Source organism: Achroia grisella, unplaced genomic scaffold (assembly GCF_030625045.1).
Source record: "Achroia grisella isolate CSIRO2021 unplaced genomic scaffold, CSIRO_AGI_Agris_v1 utg900, whole genome shotgun sequence".
NCBI classification, from domain to species: Eukaryota; Metazoa; Arthropoda; class Insecta; order Lepidoptera; family Pyralidae; genus Achroia; species Achroia grisella.
Genome location: NW_026713059.1, coordinates 6286131 through 6308447, shown reverse-complemented (window position 1 = coordinate 6308447; position 22317 = coordinate 6286131). Strand labels below are relative to the sequence as shown.

At 35.2% G+C, this 22317-nt stretch overlaps 1 protein-coding gene across 1 annotated transcript in view; it reads left to right on the top strand.

Annotated features, from left to right (window-relative positions):
• The first annotated feature begins 527 nt into the window (after positions 1 to 527).
• Positions 528 to 22317, top strand: part of LOC131853158 (MAP kinase-activating death domain protein) — a 41078-nt gene continuing 19288 nt past the window's right edge. The window contains exons 1-25 of the mRNA XM_059203981.1: positions 528 to 675; positions 6944 to 7170; positions 7393 to 7573; positions 7894 to 8035; positions 8805 to 8946; positions 10673 to 10830; positions 11072 to 11322; positions 11477 to 11729; positions 11860 to 11986; positions 12456 to 12488; positions 13638 to 13729; positions 14007 to 14232; positions 14518 to 14676; positions 15058 to 15268; positions 15372 to 15473; positions 15555 to 15646; positions 16088 to 16294; positions 17083 to 17301; positions 18281 to 18415; positions 18577 to 18630; positions 19450 to 19653; positions 19968 to 20142; positions 20709 to 20821; positions 21419 to 21535; positions 21952 to 22110. Of these exons, the coding sequence (XP_059059964.1) occupies positions 7069 to 7170; positions 7393 to 7573; positions 7894 to 8035; positions 8805 to 8946; positions 10673 to 10830; positions 11072 to 11322; positions 11477 to 11729; positions 11860 to 11986; positions 12456 to 12488; positions 13638 to 13729; positions 14007 to 14232; positions 14518 to 14676; positions 15058 to 15268; positions 15372 to 15473; positions 15555 to 15646; positions 16088 to 16294; positions 17083 to 17301; positions 18281 to 18415; positions 18577 to 18630; positions 19450 to 19653; positions 19968 to 20142; positions 20709 to 20821; positions 21419 to 21535; positions 21952 to 22110 (3654 nt within the window). The 5' untranslated portion in view covers positions 528 to 675; positions 6944 to 7068. The remainder of the gene's footprint in view (positions 676 to 6943; positions 7171 to 7392; positions 7574 to 7893; positions 8036 to 8804; positions 8947 to 10672; positions 10831 to 11071; positions 11323 to 11476; positions 11730 to 11859; positions 11987 to 12455; positions 12489 to 13637; positions 13730 to 14006; positions 14233 to 14517; positions 14677 to 15057; positions 15269 to 15371; positions 15474 to 15554; positions 15647 to 16087; positions 16295 to 17082; positions 17302 to 18280; positions 18416 to 18576; positions 18631 to 19449; positions 19654 to 19967; positions 20143 to 20708; positions 20822 to 21418; positions 21536 to 21951; positions 22111 to 22317) is intronic.

Below are 22317 nucleotides of genomic sequence, written 5' to 3'. Positions count from 1 at the left end.
GTATCTAGTTAGTATTGATTTCAATAGTATAAAATTATTCCATAAATAAATATAATATTTTCACTACTATAAAATCTGGAGGGGTGGTTAGAGACGTCAGCTGGTTTCGTTCAATATTTACACTACTATACTTACAAAATCTACACTAGATGTGTCGTGCACATTACAATTATTTTTTTTAGAAATATAATTGAATAATATACTCAACGAAATGGACGTGTTGTGTTGTATTAACCACAACGTTGACTAGTGGTAACCCAATCTGATATTATATTCGTGAAAGTACAGTATTAGAAAGTTATTATAATTTAATTAAATGAAACATTTAATAGAAATATGCATTAAATAATAGACTATAGCTATTTAGCTTGGTAAAGTAGGTAGTAGAAATAATGTTCCTTTTACATGGTGACCTTGATTTTGTAAGTTTAACGTGACCTAGGGCTGTGTAGCGCGAGGGTGGGGGCGGGCGGGCGAACACCGCGGCGGCGCGCGTTATCGAACGTGGGCGGCCGCGCATGCCACTACTGTGCACTGGCCTCCGCCATCCCGCGATATGCATTACTACGCGGCCACATCTTTTACTAAAACTTAAACCGTACCATATCATCCCACGTCTGCGAGACGACCGATGATGTAGAAACGATCGGGTGGAGGCATTCGTGTAAATTTAAGGTAAGCGCACAACCTTTTAAATATATTGTAAATTCTACTACGTGCTGTAAAATTGTGATTTTTATATTCTTTAACAAATGATATTATGTGTATTAATACACTTACTAGTGCGAACTAAACTACCAAGTTGACGTATGTAACAATAGTATTTACATCCTATTTCTATGAGTGTTTTAATAAAATTATGTAATTAATTAGCATTTTCTATACTAAAATGGCAGGTCCCACCCTATGGGAAGGATTTTCTTTTTAAAAGAGTTATATACTAAAACAGCCGATTGTTCAAAGAATTGTTACAGAAGGCTCTCAAGTTCGCCTTATTATAGTATACATTTCATATACATGTATATGGATATAGAACTTATGGATTTTAGTAAGTTATTTCATTTTAATCGATCAAACTGGATAATAATATAATATAAAGATCAAATTACAATGGCTAATCTAACACGTCGAATTTCAACGACTACTATTATTATAGATATATCTATGTATGATTGTCGGATGTACGGATCGGGGTAGTCCTTTAATTGATTTTGTACCTCAATTATATAACCGTGAGATTAAAAGCACTGCTAACTCAATTTATATGAATTAGCAGCCATTGCATCATATTTACGTACGTTTACGTACAACGTTAACAATTTCAAATGTTCCGTAGCTAATATTTGAACAATTTATAACAATTAAAACGTAAAACGGAAGAGTATAGATTTTTGTGTTGTATTTTTATTTCATGGCGACTTTAATGAAACATAAATCCGTTGTATTATTTTAACTGTATGTTTAAGTAAGTAATAATTTGTTCAAATTAAATTACACATTATACAGGAGATAAAAATATCTCTGATGTGTACCTAATGTCAATGATAATATTGATTCAAATTCATATATATTTTTTTCATGTAACCACTTGTGTAAGTCAATTTTTTATATATATTTTCCCATCCGTATCAGTTATGTAGATTTGGTTAAAGTCTATATATTAACATTATTTGCTCATTTGGCTGTCTACATGTAACATTAAATTAAATTAAAATATTATATCATTTATACATATAATGTATGTATAAATATATAAAAATAGGTATAAATTTCAAATATTCTCTATAAAAAAAATACTTTTTACGTGTTTAACATATACACAGCAGCTTATCACGGTTATCTCTAACGCCATTGGCTTCAACACTACCAGCATGGTGCGATTAGTTAAGTAGAACACGATTTGCGTATCTACATATGTCGCCCTCGCAGTGCTAATGGGCGCTTTTATAATTTACCATGGTGCGATACGTTAGTACAGTTTTACCATCACTATATAGCTAAGTAAAATGCTAATATACGAGTACATAATGTCCACTAGACGATTGCTTTAGTATTGGAATGACAACTAAGCTGACGTTAAGTATCCCCTGATTTTAAGTATACACCGGGACCTATATATGTAGGCCTGTGAGTTATCATTTCGGAGAACTAAGATATCGTGGATGGTTAGTATGATAACTTAGTTCTCTAAAGTGGTAGACAGAGTAGGTGAGACAGCGGTGCCTTTGTGTAAAAGTCTACTTCAGTAAGTCAATAGTCGTTTAGTACTGCTGTAGGTACTAGATAGGTGTAATGTTAACATTGTTAAAATTCTGAAAAACAACGGCTTTTGTGGTTATATCGTAGTAATTTGTATTACACTATATTATTAAAAAAATACCTCACTATTATGGTATTTGTCAGGATGGCTAGATATAGACTGGCTGTAATGACAGTGTTCTACCCATAAATATAAATTTTAACTTCGATAAAAATATAGCAATCTAAATCGAACAAGTAGTGTTTTTGCTAGGCTCATTCTCTTTATTTCCTCCGATACATATAACTTTAGTGGAATACGGTACCGCCAAATGCGTAAACCGTCTAGCTGTTTGCTTATCTCAGTTGTTATTGACAAAAAATATACAGACAGACAGACAGACCACGATCGTATTTATTATATGTATATGACTAAATTACTACTACGTTTATCACCGGTGATTTAGGTGAAAATGTTTCACGTTAAAAGGTAATTTATAAGGGAAGTTTGGAGGCCAGTCGGAGTGGAAGCGAAGCCTTTAGACCCATTACTTTAAGTGACAGCGAAACGTCTCGAAAGTAGGTACTTACTTCATTAGTCTTTGTCAATTTACGACACTGCTGGAGGTATTTAATACGGTTCCTGACCACCTACATAGATGAGAGAGAGATGGAATAATATAGTTTTGATCGTACTCACTTGATTAAGATTGTTCACTTATATATATCTATTTAGAAGGTACATACATACATTGCTAACTACGTAAAAATACTGAAATAATTCATTTACCGTGCTGATCAAATATGGCATTATAAATGTTAGGTAGATATACACATACATAAAGAATGTTTATTTATTCGGTGGAAGGTTATTTAATTTTTTGAACATTGTAGATCTTATTGTTGTTAAAAAATATTCATTTTAGACTAAAATACACTTTGATAATTAGGCAAAAAATGTGATACTGTCTCTTAACCCATTGTCGCCCTACTCGGCAGAGCAAAAACACATTGTAGGTAAGTAGGTATACATACTTACTACCCTTATGGTGAAACATTTTACTATTATTATCTGGAGTAAATTTAAATCACTTAGATTATTATTCTATTATTTATTCATGTCATTTTAGAAATTGCAGTTTACACTACACTATTTAGTCACGGATATTTTTTCGTATCCATTCCACCGTAAATTTATTATATATTATATTAGACATACAGGTCAATAATAATGTAATTATAATCTTTAAAATACACTAGAAAAAATTTAGATGCAGATAATAACAGATGTCTTCGATAAAATGGGGTAGATAGGTCATACCTATTAATTATATATTGATCAAAATAAAGTTTGAACTCAACAAGTTACTACCCACGCACAATGATTGTCTGTCATTTATGATTTTCTGTAGGTTTATTAGTACCTATCTACATCAAACTTTTTCGCTTCATGTTTCCCACCCACGTTAGTGACGTCAGTCGATAATACAAATATGTGGCACGATGTTTGATGACATACAATAATCTATTGTGGCAACAATGTATATAGTTATTGAATAAGTTCGAGGTTGATGGGAATAAAAATACTTTTATAGTTAACTGTATAAATTTCCGTGTATTTTCCACCATATTTTATTCAAGAATAAACTTATTTTCTTTTTATAACCAAATAGCAACAGAATTATACAGCCTAAACAGCTATGAAATCGATTTGATTTTTTGTTTTATTGTCCGGTGAGATCCAAGTCCACATATTTTTCTTATTTTTCATGAATATAGTGTTTAAGATGGTTAGGTTATTTTCTAGGGCAAAGTTCATGATCTGTTCTCCACTTCTACTTATTGTTTTACTACTATATGTGTATGATCCTAGTACTTTTTCTTCTCCTGGACGTCTCTGTCCTATATGACCATTGCAGTCTCGCATTATTATAAGGTTTTTATGACCGTGTTCCTGGATTGTTTAGATTAAAGTAGAATTTATTTATAGTTTCTTGATCAGATTGTTCGGTTGGAGAGTATATTTGTACAGAAAAGGCTATAGTTACCCAGAGATTAGATAAAACACCGGTCCCGATGACATAAGTAACGAATTCCTAATATATGACAAGGCAATCTTAATACCAGCCCTCACTGATATGTTTAACACTATATTAGAAACTGAAATAATACCTCAGCAATGGACAGAATCTAACATTATCCTGTTATATGTATAAGAAAGGAGATAAATTCGAAATAGGAATCTATCGCCCTATCAGCCTTCCGTCAAACATTTACAAAATCTTCGCCAAGATCATTTTAAAACAACTTGAAAGAACGCTAGACGAACATCAACCGATAGAACAGGCTGGATTTCGTAAGGGTTACTCTGTGATTGACCATATCCATGTAGTTCGTCAAATTTTAGAGAAGTACAAAGAATATCAACTTACATACTATATTGCATTTGTCGACTACAGCAAAGCATTTGACTCTCTGCTACACAAAAATATATGGGAAACATTAGCGGAACAGGGGGTTGAGCACAAATACATCAGATTAATAAAGAATGTATATATTCATAGTACAGCCAGGATCCAGCTAGACAAGAAAGGTCATTCATTTAATGTTGGCAAAGGCGTTAGACAAGGAGACCCCCTATCTCCAAAAATATTTTCAGTTTTCAGACAAATCAAGTGGAAATTTTGATATCATGGTAAACGGCGAATCTTTAACACATCTGAGATTCGCTGATGACATAGTACTATTCGCTGAAACATCTAAAGAGATTAATGCTATGATCGAAGATCTTGCCATAGAAAGTAAGAAAGTAGGCTTAACAGTGAACCCAGAAAAAACTAGAGTGATGACAAATGGAACTAAAGACACGATACTCTTAGGTAACTCTGAAATAAATTATACTGATGAATACATCTATTTAGGACAGCTTATAACTCAAGAACAACCGATGCATGAAGAGGTAAAGAGAAGAATTACTAACAGCTGGAGTAAATATTGGAGCATGAGAGAGGTTATAAAAGATAAAAAACTTCATATTAGTATTAAAACCAAATTATTTAACACCTGCATTTTACCCGTCCTTATGTATGGATGCCAATCATGCACAAGTCATGAAATGACAAGTAAACTCGCAAGTTGTCAACACGCTATGGAAAGGAGTATGCTGAATGTCAAGAGATCAGACAGACTGAAAAACTACATCATCCGGAATAAAACAAAAGTTACAGATATAAATTTGAAAATTAAAAGACTCAAATGGAGATGGGCAGGTCACATAATAAGAGGATATGATAAATAGAGTAAGAAAGTGACAAGATGGTATCCCAGGGAAGGAAAAAGGAAAAGAGGCAGACCCCACACAAGATGGGATGATGATATTAGGACAGTGGCAGGAGTAATGTGGAACAGAGTGGCACGAGAAAGAGAAGAATGGAAACGATTGGATGAGGCCTTTGCCTATTGGCAAACAGATCTACAGACATTAAAAAAGATCCAAATAATAGAATAATTATTTCGTTTTAAGTTTCAAAGCTTTATGTTTGTTTTAAAATAATGTATAAGTTGGATCTGAATAAGGCTATAATAATAAATAATAATAATAATAATAAACAGCTATAGCTTTAATCTTAAAGTACCTATTATAATTTTCATTGTAGTCTCAGTACGGCGTTGGTGTTACTTTTGCGTCAATTGAAATATAATAGTATATTTGAAGACGTCTGATTATGGTCATAATACAAGTTACCACCAAGAACGACCAATATATGGACGGTTCAGAATTTTATATAATGCGTGTCCGTAAGCTTAGTTAATTCACAGTTTGACAGTTGGAAATGAAAAGATTCTAATATGTAGAAATTAAAACGTATAGTACAGTTATTGATTGATAGTTTACATTATAATTATCCAAGATATGCACTCTTAAACCTTAATTAACGAAATAATTACTTAACTTGCAGCTTAGAAAGAATTAGACCCGTTCTGTAACCTTTATAATTTACCTAACTGTTTAACCAGTACGATATGTAGTAAAATTTAGCTAGTGTGAAGTACATAATGTACAATCTGATTCTGTTTACTGCTACCAATTTGATCGGTTTTTGATCAACTTGAACACCTTTACGTATTTACTATAAATCGACACAGCATTACCGTATGTTCTTTACTACTGAACACTAACATTAAAAAAACTTTATGTGAAATAAAATTACTCATAAATGGGTTTTATGACATTACTGGCTTAGGTATAATGAAACACCACCTGCTGTTTATACGCCCGCATGATATACAGCACCCACCTAAGACTGTAATTGCATTGGGGAGTGTAGGTTGTATCCCTGAATATAGGTCAAAGTAATAAATGGGTCAAGGGGGCTAAGATCCGTAACAGTGATACGAAACGATTTTTTGTTAATAGAATATCCTTCGTGCTGAGTTTAGGAATTGTATTAGGATTCTCTGATCAATTGCTATGTAAATAACATAAATGCATATGAATAATAATATTTTCTTGAAATGTACCTTGTATTCACATATAGTGACGTACCTTTAGTTATTTTAGCATGCGTCAAAAACCAGTTAAATGGGGATCGGATTAGTAGGACTCGCGCATCGAGTACTAACTCTCCTATGTACAGAGTATGGGAATTAGTAGAAACTGCGATAATTCCAGTAAAAATAATAAAAAATAATAATTCAATTTCAGAAATATAAGAGAACGTGATAATTATGACAAGCAATATTCTATTAAAATATCATGGATTCGAAAACGCTTGCACTTAAAAATTGGAATAATAATTTATCTAACCTGCTTATTGGCATATCAGAAGTATGGATATTCAGAAACAGCACTTATGCCCTCGGCTGGTGGATTATCTAACTATTGTTGGTGCACGACCATATACCTCCGGCAAAGGCCTCGCTCCAGTTCAGGTATTTATAATATTTAAAAAAATATATGTCTTAAGAAATAGCTAATTGAGAATAATAACTAAATTGCTACCGATAAACTGACTCGCAGTTACGATTACCTACAAAGTTTCGGTCAACTTAACGAAACTAATTCACTAAATTTAACACAAAACCGAAATCATAATTTTTCAGACACTTTTATTTTACACCGGTGTAACATTAAAATATTATTGCTACGTGCAGGCTCCGGAACTTCTTCGTCGGTATCCACTCACAAATCACAATGATTTTCCACTGCCGCTGGACATGGTGTACTTTTGCCAACCTGAGGGCTGTGTATCGGTGGGTCCACGCCGCACTCCCTCACATCTCGCCACCAGGGATACTACATCCTTCGTCTTCACTCTCACAGACAAGGATTCAGGTTCGATATTCTGAATAATTTTTAGTTTGTTAGCATCACATATGTATGTGCATTTTTGTAATAAACAAATACGATAAAAGGTTGATATAGGTGCAAAAATCGAATCAAACAGATGTCTGCTAAATCAACGCAAGTTTCAAATATGATGACTATTGACGAAGAAATAGATACTTGCTATTTTCTTTAAAGAGTTACATTTTCTTTTACATAAAAACAAAATTATAAGTAGGTAAGAAATAAATCTCATAGAAAACCATCAGACGGCAACTTACCGCTTAACAAGTGATAGTTTCGTTTAACAAATAATTTCTTTTCGACAGGGAAAACGCGTTATGGCATCTGCGTTAATTTCTACCGCGCGGTGGAACGAGCGCCGGCGCCGGGCCCGCGCGAAAACAGGATGCTACGTCGGGAGTCCTGGCGTAAGTCCATGGAAAAAAGTTCCGACTCAGCATTCTCCAGGTGACCATTAATTACTTCTATTAATAATATTATTAGGAAACCAATCAATCAAATTTAGGAGAAAGCTTCTGTATCACCTTTCAGGAGGTTTCTTTGAGAAAGTTGCTTTTTTTATGTAACCAGAAAACCAACGAGCTAAAAACTCACATGATGGTAAGAGGTAATTTATATTGCCTATATACATGAACAGCACCACGGACATCACGTTGTACTGAAACGTAGTAACATTCTTGCGTTGCCATTCCGAAGTACAGTAAAGACGAAGTACCCAGACAGACGATTTTTGCAAAATTTGCTTTAATAGAAAGCAAAATTTAAGCTTATTTTAAATCTCTAAGGTTCTTTACATTAAACTTTAAGAGACAATCATTGTATACACACTCAACATCATATATGATCTATTCCGGTGTTTCCCAATTAGTGGTAATCGAAATTGCATCAAAGGGTACGTGCAGCTATCAGTGAAACAAACACACACACTAACAAACTTTCACATTTATAATATTAGTGTAATTGCTACAATAAGGAGTACGCAAGGTTTGAGGTCTTTTTTGAAGTGGCACGCAGCAAAACCTAATTGGGAACCACTGATCTATTCGATACATTTTCAATGTATCGTGATTACCGGTTTGCAATGTAATTTATACTTTTATGAATTATTGAATGTAATTATAATTACTTCGTTAGAGCATCATTTGAATGTAATGTTTGTAATGATGACGTCGGAACAGTGTTGCGACTTCTGACTAAGACATAGCGAATGTTCCAGTGACTATAGGAGCAGCAACGTAGCGCCGAGTGACTCCGAACGCGACTGTAGCGCGACATTGGGCCCTCGTCTTGCCGCCGCTCAAGACTCCGAGAGCGGCGGCTCGCATTCGCCCAGTCCGCGAGCCACCAGAAAGCGGCAGGTAACTGGACTAAAGACTCGTCATCGCCAATATGGTATATATAATAATAAAAATAATTTATTGCAGTCTGAATTAAATTATTTTTATTAATGCGAAAATTTTATTTTTTCTAAACTTTTGCTCTTTCACCCAAAAATTACTGAACCGTTTGTATAATAAAATTTATTACGTATCGAATTTTGTTTTTTTGCTTTCTTGAAATAATGATAATAATTGTTTTCTTAATATATAGCGATAATAGCGTAGCATCTGTATATTAATTGTCGCATGCATTCTTATGTAAAGTGCAAATACTATACTATACAACTACCATATGGTAATTTTTAGTAGTTAAGACGTGGTGGAGTGGATTGAGTAGGTAGTCATGCTCACTAAAATGTCCAGACATGTGGCGGCGTTATGGGCCGGGTCATTGGGCTCCCTAAAATATGGTTGAGCACAGTGATGGTTGGCTCATACGTCATACTCGTGAACAAGTGCTGCTTGTAGGGACTGGTCTGTTCTAATCACTACGACTGTTTTAATCCTATTGTGTACTTTATGTGAAGATAATAAATTGGTGCTAGTTAGTGGTTTGTATTCGCACGTTTCGAACTGGAAATTTAAAATTACAATGATTATTTAAAAGAGCAACACGCAAGTTTCTTGCTCAATCTTCTTCTGATGAGACAACTTTCCGAATGAGCGGTAGATTTAAAAAATATGTTATGATTCTTTTAATTTACCGCTCATTCAAAAGTGCTTAAATTAAGTTTATATGAATAAATTGTTTCTTAAGTCGTTCAGATGCAAATGTGCAGATTTCTTAGCGTCTGTACTTTTCTATTCAATAGGTAGACAGTACATCTATATGATATAAGGTACCTGGGTCGAATATGGCCACGTTAAGGTTTGACACTAGAAATAACGTATTTTATAACAATGAAAAGATACAAATAAATATTTATTTGATAACGTATTTATTTAGGTAATATATCGCGGGCACGGAAAAACCTAGAAACGGATAGGTTAGGATTTGTGTTAATTTTTTTAAAAGTTGGGTAAATGGCCATATTTCCAACAGTGTATACATATATAGGTTTTAACGTATATAAATAAAGTTGTAAATGGCGCCATAGTTTTGGTCCTGTAGGGGTATTGCCATATTTTCAGGCTGGTCATATTCGACCCAGGTACCTTATAATATGTATACCTACATATATGTAATACGGGCCTCGGCCTAGAGGTGATAACTCTTCGCCTTAATTTTCGATGGTCGCGGGTTAGATTCTTCGCACGGTGCAGACTTTGTATTCACTCACTATGATTGTTTGTTTTGGTCTGGATATTTTCTAAGTATATTATGTATGTATAGACAAAATAAATTATATAAGTTTTATGTCAGTTATCTACTACTCATAACACAAGCTCTACTTAAGTGTGGATTGTCCAGCATTATTATTATTATTCTTTATTTTATTTTTTTTCCTCAGCTTTTGCTGGTTATGCTTATTATTATTATTATTATATACATACATTCCTCCAGTTCTAAAGTTTAGAAACAGTGTATAGGTCTTTTGTGGGACTGATCATTAAGACATATCATGGAATAAACCTAGAGGCAAGTTATGAAAGTGATGTAAGAGAAGTGTGTAGGAAGAGTAATTTGGTACTCGGTTCTCTGTATCTACCCTGTGATTAGAGAAGTATTACGGTATATTTCATATAAATATTTTGTTTGTTACAGAGAATTAGAAATCATTCGCTAACATCGTTATGTCTACTATCACATCATCCATTCTTCTCCACATTCCGAGAGTGCCTATTTATCCTTAAAAAATTAATAGATGCATGCAACGAGTCTTCCAGTCCACGACGTGTTGGGGCGTCCAGACAAATATTTAGGTAAGTTCTTTGCGTAAGCTTTTTGATTTTAGTTTTTGTATCTAAGCTACGCAACACTTCTAATATCGATTTCTCGATTTTTATTATTTTACCTTTATTGTTTTCAATTCAAAACTACTTGCGATTGAGTTGGCCTCATATCAATTTTGACAAAATTATTGAAAATAGTCTATTTTTTTTGTCTAAATTATTATTATTTCTTATATATTTGTTTCTATATTTTATTTTCTTTTGTGTCCAGGGATACTGTTTGGTCAGTACTGACGGGCCAAGCTTATGACAACACGCCGACTATTGTCCTACATGATGTGAAAGAGATAGAGACATGGATCCTCCGTCTCCTTTCTGCGCCGGTGCCTGTGCCAGGGAAAACTAGGATCGAGCTCGAAGTTCTGTCTCCTACTGCACATGCACCGCTGTTATTCGCATTACCTGATCATACTCGTTTTGCACTGGTTGATTTTCCCCTACATTTACCTTTGGAACTTTTAGGCAAGCAGCTTATTTTTAAAATTATATTAAATAAGTCATAATTTCGTAACAATTGTTAATTAAACCTGTTGTTATTAAATTTTGCTTATTATATGTATGTAAAATATTCTTTTATATATATGTAAAATAATTGCATCAAAATTATTTTTAACAGGTGTGGACACATGTCTGAAAGTGCTGACTTTGATCCTGTTAGAAAACAAAGTGGTGGTTCAATCACGCGACTACAATGCACTCTCGATGTCTGTAATGGCGCTCGTTGCGATGCTGTACCCGCTTGAATATATGTTCCCTGCTATACCCTTGCTGCCCAGTTGTATGAGCTGCGCGGAGCAACTGCTTCTGGCACCCACTCCATTCCTAATAGGAATCCCTGCTACATTTCTTACATACAAAAAGAATTTTAGGTAAGCACTAAATATGAATTTATATATATAATAAGTACTTATTATAGGCATGAAATAATTTACTGATATATAACTGTTATCTGTTTTGTTAAAAAACACTAATATAACCACAACAACCCCATATTTACAGACTACCAGACGACATATGGCTTGTCGATTTAGACGCCACAAAACTTATAAGTCCTACGGGCAACGATCAAGACTTACCCCCTCTGCCCGAACCAGAGGGGTCAGTACTAAAAAACCATTTAAAACAGGTACACAACATTTTTATGTTTTAACAGTTAATTATATATTTTTCTTAAACATTATAATATTTATCACTTCTCTTTCTCTGATATTTGCACTCGTGAGCGCATTGTTCTCGATGTCGCTAAGCAGCTGTGTCAAGTGTATGCATCTCTAATACAAAGAAATTGTGCTACGTGGCAGGCAACTAACGTGTCAGCTTACAGGTCAAGACAAATAAATCACCTATATTTTCACCTTCACAATACATACTTTTTAAGCATTTTTTTCATAGGCTAATAATTTTCTTTCTGAACCCTTCTGTACACTTTAGTTAAGTAATTACATTGTTCGTTATAAAAATGTAATGTTACTAACTTCACGTAGTTACACTTTTATTTATCTTGACCTTTTAATTCTTCTACACTTATACAATTGATTATTGGAAAAGATTTTTGATCCACTAACATACGCCCTCACTTCTCTCTTCATCGCTAGGCCATGCAACTAATGGGAAGTGCCGGAGCTGGTGTAAATATTACTACTCTTTTTACATATGCACACTTTGAATTTACTTCACTCAATTAATGAATTTGTGCCAATGAATATAATAATTAAGAACCATCATTTAAAATCGTTTTGTCTAATAATATTGTTAAGAAAAGAAGTTTGTTATCTCTTTTTTTTTATAATATTAGGTATATCATAAGTTACGTATCCTAAATGTAGTTGTATAGTTAAACAAATAATAACAAAATATTTTAAAAGTTGGTTCAATTTTGACTGAAATAAGTGTTAATTACTAACTTAACATACACTTCACATTTTCTTAGTATAAAGTGTTGCTTGGATGTGGACTTTTTTTTACTATTGGTACCACTCATCTCGATGTAGGTAGGTACGTAGGCATACATAACACAATTTCAGTCAAATATCAAGATACTGCGGTATTCGGCATGGTTTGGTTAAATAACTGTTGTGAGAGTGCTGTTTGGTATATTATAATATGTATATATATATTAATATTAAGTATGTTTGAAGGTAAGAAATATGTTTATAAGTAGTGAGGTTATGCTTTTATGTTATGTGTATAATTAATTATATTTTTAAACGTAGCGCATTTTGCCTTTGAATAAATATATTTCCAATTAGTTTTAATCGCAATAAGTAAAACGCAGAGAAAATTAGTTTGTTATTTTGAGCTACAATCTCGGTTATTGATCAATTTTAAGCCAGTATACACATAGCCTTATAAATACCGTAATTTACTGATTTAGCTAATAAATGCTACGCTATTAAGGATCGTGCATAACTATAATAAATAATAACGCAATAATTTATTTTGAAATTTATAACATGTAGGTAATTTTTATAATTATGACGCTTTTTATATTACACCTAAATGAAATAACGCATATTGAAATAAATATAATAACTTAAAGGAGTGTATTATATCGGTTATCTTTTTTATTGTAGGAAAATAAACGTCAATATTGTAAATAGAGGAAAACTGGAATATCATGGGATCTATTCATTATATTTGTATAATAGCATATTTGTTGTGGTAAGAAACATGTAAACTAAAATATGGCGTCATTTCATTTATATGTATAAAATACTCATCAATCTCTATGTTTCTATTAGAGCTTCAATAAATCAATTATTTTTATTGCATATTAGGCTTTGAGCAGTCTGACGAATAGTACTGCGGAACAAGCGACCGCACTATTGATGCCATCGAGGCGAGACAGTGTGGGCGGAGCAACACTCAAGTAAGTTTTAATACAAATAATCGTCTATACCTATTGTAACCGCCTTATTCAATCCATAAGATTATTTGCTGTATAGTCAGATCTCTTCCATTATGAAATGATAGTTCATTATTAGAAAAAGACACTAAACTACTCACGATTAAAGAATGCAGGAATGTGCGGCGGTCTCGTTCGTTGTCTTTGTCTACATTTACATACCCATTCTTTTCTGTTTGAGAGCCGATTAGCGCGTGAATGAGCGTACGTGTAATGGCATCTAATGGGTATGCGTACGCAGGGTTCAGCCCGCGTCGCTGCGTACCGGGTCCGGAGGCGAGGGCGCGCATTCAGCCCCGCACAGCACGCCGGAGAGCCGCCGCGTGTCGGTGGGCGCGGCCTCCGCCGGACACACTCCCCAGCGACTCTCGCTCGCGTCCCCGCAGCCCCACCAACCGCAACCGTTCAACCCGCTCATATACGGCAACGACGTCGACTCGGTCGATGTCGCCACCAGAGTCGCCATGGTGAGTACCGACGGCCCGTGTCATCGTTCTCTCTTACAGATGAAGTGCGTAGAAGTACGTAGATGTACGTACATAGAAGATGCCCGTAAAGATGGGATATAAACTATCTCTATTGGCAAATGTACGTTATTATATCACAATCTAGCAATCGCTACATTATAACTTTAAAAAAATCTTCATATATTGCTATTTGTTTACAATATTTGCAATCCGATATCTATCTAAGCTATTATCGAAGCAATTTTAGTTAAAAGAACTAATATGTGATTAATATGTTTGTGACAGGTCCGTTTCTTCAACTCGCAAAATATTCTGGCTAATTTCATGGAGCACACGCGCACGCTGCGGCTGTACCCGCGGCCTGTAGTCGCCTTCCAAATCAACAGTTTCCTACGTTCTCGCCCTAGAACAACGTCATTTCTAAACAAGTTTGCTAGAACGCAGGTAAATATCATTTCAAACAAATTATATTAAATGACATGAGTATTCTGTATATTTAACTTTGTGTTACTGTTTTTATGTGAGTACCAAAATTTCTATAGATTTTTTGTATGTGTGACACGAGATTATTCTCAATCGGTTACAAAAGACTCATTATATAGTTTATTCGTATATATATATATAAATACTGTCGGAGTTAGAACCTAGAATAGCAACTCATGACTTGTAATATGTCCATAAGTGACGTGACCACACACCATCAGATAGACTGTAAACTGTTTATCGTTTCAGAAATGATTTTTGATGTCAGTTCAGAAAAGTCCTCCTCATATTGTATAGTTTTATTATTACAAAACATATAACTGTATTTCGTACAATGTTAAGGCGGTAGAGTTCCTAGCGGAGTGGTCACTGACGCCGTGCAACGTTGCGTTCCTGCGCGTGCAGACGGGCGTGTTTGATCCCCGACAAATCGGCGACAAGCCCAAGTGGTTCGCCGACACCCTGCAGCCCATTCGGTTCGCCGTCTGGGACGACGGCAGTTCATTGAATGGTGCTTTAAGGCAGTTACAACGACATGAGAACCAACCAACCGGTGAGTCATAATCATCATTGTATTAATTTGTGATGTAAAATTACCATTGCACTTCGTAAAGGCTAGGCTGTTCAAGGCTAAAATAAAAATATAATATTTACAGACGAAAGCGGTTCAGATTCGGAAGCCGCTGAAAGCACAAGTTCTTCCTACTCTTCACTAAGTGACTTCGTTTCAGAAATGGTTTCATCTGACTTATCACCTGGTATGTGATATTTAATATAAATTGAATTATCCTTTGTTTTCCCTAAATTATATCAGATTAATACCTCTGTTTTGTTGTTAGGTGGTAATCATCAACAACATGTCGTTGGAGAAACATATAGCGCTGTGGTACAAGTTCCTATGACGCTGTCATCATCATTGGATCCAAAAACTGTAAGTAACTATATCGACTGAGTTTTTTTAACTTCAGAAAAATTGTAGGCATTTTTTTATATTTGGGTGTACTACAAATCAAAAAATGACTATTGGCCGTTACTATTGTACTGCGTAAGATGTATTACGCAGTCCATGGAAAATTGCCTAATAAGCATCAAACAAATTTAGGGTATAGGTATATACTAGCTGACGGCTGGTCGGCTTTTTGTCTGCGTTATCATTTTCCCGTTTTGCAACACATTTCATTGCAGTTCTGCTCCTAACGGACGTAACATGATCTTATACATACCATAGAAAGTCTATAACCTTTCTCGATAAATAACTAAAACACTAAAAGAATTTCCAAAAAAGCATAGTTTTGGAGATTATTCCGAACTCACGAGCTACACCTTTTTATAATATTATAGTTGCAGCCAGCTTATAATTTGTGTATTCCAGGTGTACAGTCCACCGTCGTCATTATTATTCGGCGAAGGACCAGGGGCGGCAGACGAGCGCGGGGACGGTGAAGGGGCGGGGCGGACGTCGACGTCGCCGTCGCCGTCACCGTCCAGCTCGGAGCGCAGCGACCTCTCCGACGACGAGCCACCTGCGCGAGACCACCGTGCGGCTGACCCTACCCATCCGCTGCCAGTTAAAAAGAGCGTAAGTCTAACTGCGTGCCCACAAAAGACAATAGCTGTCCTTACACGTACACTCTTTCACGCAAGAATCAGCTTTCACTCAGGAAATAATGTGTATGTAAATGTAGACAAAACGAGAGAGACGGCGCGCGCCGTAAGTTCGCGCATTCCCTCATTCTTCAATGTGAGTGCTTTAGCGCCGGTTTCTAATAATTAATTACTATTACCAAATGGAGGACATCTAACTAGACAGCAAAGACATAATTATAGAGTTATTGATAATATAATTTATAAATCTTGTACGTCTTTGGAAAATAAAAATTGAGAAATTGACTTGAATGCCGAATCTTTATTCAGTCGAGTAAGGTTACGCTCGTCTCATCCCTATGGAAACCTATTATATATAGCTAGTATACTTATCAAACTATAGCGATATCTAGACGTAACATAAACTATTTATTATGTCTATATATAGCTTATTCGTCACAGTAACGTGTACAGCTTCACGCCTTGCCATCGCACTCATAGTAGGCAATAGCCATTTCGTTTTGTGTGGGTTTTAATGCACATTATAATCACAGATAACATATGCTATAAGGCTTACTTAGTTTAGAATGTAATCAAACGCTCGGGGAATGTAAATTGACTTATTGATATAAAAAATAATGATAACAATAATAAAAATTTAAAACCTAATTTTCAGACCCCAAAAATTACGCACTCTTGGCATGTGTCTTGTTTGCCAAGGGCTTAGTCCGATCCTGGCATCATTCCATTGTCATCCATAAAAAAATGGTGGTATACACTTAGGACACAGACAGTGGCAGTTTCGGGCGGGAGTCGGACTCGAACTCGACGACGACGCCGAAGACGGTGGTGAGCCGGCAGCGCGCGGCCGCCGACAGCGCCAGCACCAGCGACTCGGAGCGCGCGCTCACGCCCTCGCACGCCTCGCTCGCCTCCATCTCCGCCTCCGCCCCCGCCTCCGCCTCCGCTTCCGCCTCTGCCCACCACCACTCGCACGTAAAGGTCCGTTGCTATAACCACTGGGGACTACGATCATTGACGGCCGCGGTGATCTAGCGCATTACTTCCGATGGCTGCGGGTTGGATTCCTCGCACCGTGCAAACATTTGTATTTATGAGCTTAATTGTTTGTAACGGCCTGGGAGTCATTATTATGTATATAAAATATATCTAACTATTGTATCAGTTGTCCCATAACACAACCAAAACATAAGTTCTCAATACGTTGGTACTAGATAACGCCGTGTGAATTGTCAAGGGTTACAGGGTTATTACTATTATTCTCTGCACTAAGTCACTTCATTTCTACATTGCATATGTCACGTTTTATATGTGTTTAACTCCACGCTTCCAATAATACGCACGTCATAAGATAGTATATTTCGATCAGTATCCAGGCGTGTTTAATTTTTTATCGTATAACTTGTATACCGAAAGTAGTAAATGGTTTAATCACTACCTATGTACTTATCACACAAAATGTACTTATTGCCCCAATATCTCTTTATGTTCATTTTTAAAATCACTAAAATGCTTTGTTTTTACTATGTATATTAGTTGTTGAAGTTATTTACATATTAAAATATTATTGTTCAAGCTTTCTGAACGAAAAATCAATTAAAAATCATGCATTATATAAGAAGGATCTCTTTTTTATTCCTATCAAGTCATATGCCATTTAAAATCTATATGTTTTAAATTATGCAACTTACTAAACTACTTTAAAATTTATTTTTACCAATAGAGTAATTCAAGAGCAAGGTTTATACGTACAACGTTTAGAGATTTCAAAAGAAAATACAATTATAACATTTATATTTTTTATTTCACGAGGAGTTTTTGAAATAATTTATTATCTAATATTTTATTATAATTAATTAATAATGCAGCATTTCACCTTTTCAGTATGAACCCTTTTAAATATTTTAAATTGCTAATATACAACGATATTCATGCAGTACACTTTTCATATTGTTTGCAGAGTATCAGTAGTGGTGTATCCCGACAAGCGTCACAAACTTCTTTACTGGAACAATTTGCGGCTCAGGCCAAGGAATTAGTAAGGGAGACCACACGGCAGAGTAGCCAGGAGGGGATACTCGCACATATGGATAAGGTAAATTTATTAGCTGTTTGTTTAATAATGGTCAATGTGGTGTATTATTTATTGCTTTGTTATTGTTAAATATATATTTACTATATTTTACTTTAATTTATAAATATATAAGTGTATTTTAATTAAACGTAATATTACTTTATTTATACCAAATTGTGAAGAAAGGAAAAGTGGCAGACGGAGAAGAAAAGAAAATATTTGCGCCTTTTGGTCAGGTATTGAACACAGAGTGATCACGCATCAAGATCTAGTAGAATTAATTTATAGTATTATAGTTTTGTAGTTGACTTATTTCGTTTTGGCTTAACTTGAGTTAATAAGTAGTTATTAATAAAATTTTCACCATGTGTAATCAGAAGGTATGTATGAGATCTAGTGTCACAAAACGACTACCAGTGTTTTTATTGCAATTTGCACATGACAAGAATTGTTCAGCATCACATGCCACCGATTGGACATTACTTATAATTAATTATGTATATTGCTTTTGCTTGCTCTAAATAGGTGCTATTTATTAAATTATGCTTTACCATTTAAAAGCTATTGTATTCAATTTTGAAATCATATTACAGAATTTAATTGGCTTATGACAAAAAATATCAAGATAACGGTAATGGTAAAGGCCTTTAAAATATAATTCTTGAGCATATTACATGAATGAATGTACAATACGAAAATTTTATTAAATTAGAATAGTATATCTTGCGCTAGAAATATAGAAATATCAACGATTATTTATTTTGGCACGTTCCCTAAAATTAAGAATTTCAGTTAAAGGCATGATATAAAATAGATAGATGCAATAATCCATTCGCATTATATAGTAAAGAAAAAGACTCTTAAAATTAATAATTGGTTTATACTTTTCATAAATGAACTATAATACTAGCAATCGCGGCGTCTCAGACGTCCATAGGCTACGGTAAACATTTACCATCAGAAGGGCCGTATACTTGTTTGCCACAGTAGTATAAAAAAATCTGTAAATTGTATGAAATAGTTTGAGTTACAAAACTAAGTGTGTTTTTTTATAGTTAACCCTTCACGCCAAGAAGGCCGCTGAAGAAGCGTCAAAGAGTATGCAGGAAGCATCTAAAACTGCATTAGAAGCAAGTAAGACTGCTACCGCTGTTAGTAAAAACACGTTCGAAGATCTTACTTACGTGAGCAAATCTACATTTGGTGATCTAACGAAGAGCGCTAAGGAAGCTGCTGCTAAGAAAGGACTGTTGATCAAGGTTTGTACGATACCTACTTAATGTGCATAAACATATCGATGTATTGAGCATGATAAAATGTTTGTGTTCCTTTATGCGTCTAATATTTATCACTTGATTATTCTATAGGTGTTGTTAATATTAATAATGTTAATGCTTCCTTCCAATTTCCCAAAATGAAAACTTCTCTATTTACATAGGAACGTATTTCCTATTTTAATGATAATGTTAGATATTCCTGATTATTTCAAAATAAAGTAAATGCTACGAATGACAGTATTATGTATTTCTTGAAATAGCACGGTATCCTCAGTATATTTATTTATTGTTCACAGGGAGAAAGTCAAGAGTCACCGGGCGGACCAAATGCGCGTCGTGATTCTACTGCATTACAAACTACGAATTTGCTTGCAGCAACACATCGAGACTTTTTTTCCAACATCAGTTCAGATTTAAACGGGCTTGCTGCGTCTACTTCTAGTATGTTCAGTGACTTCTTTGGTTCCAAAGGTTTGTTAATACATTGTATCGTTAGATTTCTTAAGATAATAAAAATGTTTGAGCAGCTTATTAGTTGTTAAATTATAAATTTTAGGTAATTCCCTATTATTTGTATAGTTATATACTTTATTTCAATAATGATATGTGGCATAGATACGGGGTATCAAATATAAAAAATTACAATAGCATCAGTTGCGGGTGAAATATTAGTATAAATCACACGGGGTGTGATGCCGTTTTGTCCCTACCACGTTTTCACAAACACACACACACACGATACAGTCCTCGCCGGCGAAGACGACGACTTCAACCATATTATACTGCGGAATTATCTCCACATCACTTCGATCTATCCCTCGTCCAATTCAAACGGGAATCGCAATTACGAGGGCCTGAGCCTAGGTTCGAACCCTAGCCTAGGAGTTGGCCTTCAGCCGATCCATAAGTCCGCAGGTTTGGAGTGCCATCTGTACACGCCCCCTATCGTCTGATGAAGCAGTATAGGCCAGCTGCGGCCAACAGCATTAGAGTAGTCAAAAAATAAACGGGTATAACAAGTAACAACCTGTGTACAGGCAAGCAACCGACGAGCGGCGGCGGCGGTGCGGGGGGCGCGGGGAGCGGCGCGGGGGTCGGCGGGGGCGGAGGGGGTGCGGCGCTGGCGGCCACGTTCGGTCCGTTCTCGCAGGTAAGCCGTTCAATATTCTGTATAAATATTGATTGTAAATCTATTGTTTTAATAGCATAAACATCGGTACAGAAACAGATTTATCTTCAACAATTTGATTTTTTGTCTTAAATATTGACAAGTGGCCAACCTCAAAAGCAACACACGAGTTTCTTGCTTGTTCTTGTGATGTTTCTGGGTTCCGTATGAGTGTATAAAAAAGATGTGACTATTTAAAAGTGCTTATATTAAGTTTCTTTGAATAAAGAATATTTCCATTCCATTTTTCGTGGGCTATAATCGTTGTTAAAGACATAATGGAAAAATCGTGTTCTTGGTCTTATTTTTTTATCCGCTGTATAAAAAAAAAGTTTGTGAAGAAATTAAAAACCGATTTATGATAAAGTGGATAATTTAGGATAGAGTCAATTATGGTAACTGCAACACTCGATATGTCCACATTTTACTTCGTCTATTTGAATCCAATATAGGGGGCGAGCTTACCACCGTCTCTAGAATTACCTGTTGCATTTATACCTTCATCAGAGAGTCGGCAAAAAATATAAATTGTCACAGTTTGATAATATTTTAAATATATAGTTAGTATAACGTGCGCAGGGCGCTCGCGGGCTGGTGGCGCGGTCGCCCCTGGTGCGGCACGCCGCGCCGCCGCCGGCCGACCCCCCGCACGCGCGCCCCGCCGCCAACACAGAGAACCAGGCCTTCCTCAACGACGTGCGTAGCTCCGACACACACTACCGATATATAAAACGATTTATTTGAACCCGATCAACGTTATTACATTAGCATGCTAATGTAGACTACATTAGTTTATACGACAACTGTACTGCAGTTATTTGCGCCTCCAGGGCGAGGTATACAATAACATTTAAACAAAAATAAAGTACAACTAAGTAGGTATATATTTTTAAAAACACAATTTCGAGATAGACAATCTATATATGAAAATATTCAAAAATGATACTACTACATTACTATCTCTAGATAGTAATGTGTGTGCGTGCAGTTGTGAGCATATGTTCGTGGGTGGGTATGAATGTATTGATGGATCCTACTCAATAATGTAAATTAAATTATCTACCTACCCTGAAAAATGAAGTCCATATTTTGAACAAATATATTTTTAACAGCTCGTGCAGCATGTTTTGGAAGGAGAAGGTGTCGGCTGGTTGAAACTAAATCGACTGAAGAAACTGATGGAGGACGAGTCTTATAGAAACATGGTGCTCAGTAAACTAAATAGAAACTTCAACAGAAAAGCTACACCATGTGACAAGGTCGATGATGTGGTTAGTAATTCAATGTTGGCTATGCATAAACTCTACATATATTTCAGTATATCGCTGGTCTTCGTTTAAGATATTTAATGATAAATATTAAAAGGTTCTTTGTTCAATAGAAATTTATCATGACACGAAGGATAGTATGCAAAATGCACATAATTATATATTTTATACATATAATAATTTAGTCTAATTTTCCCATATTTGTAATTT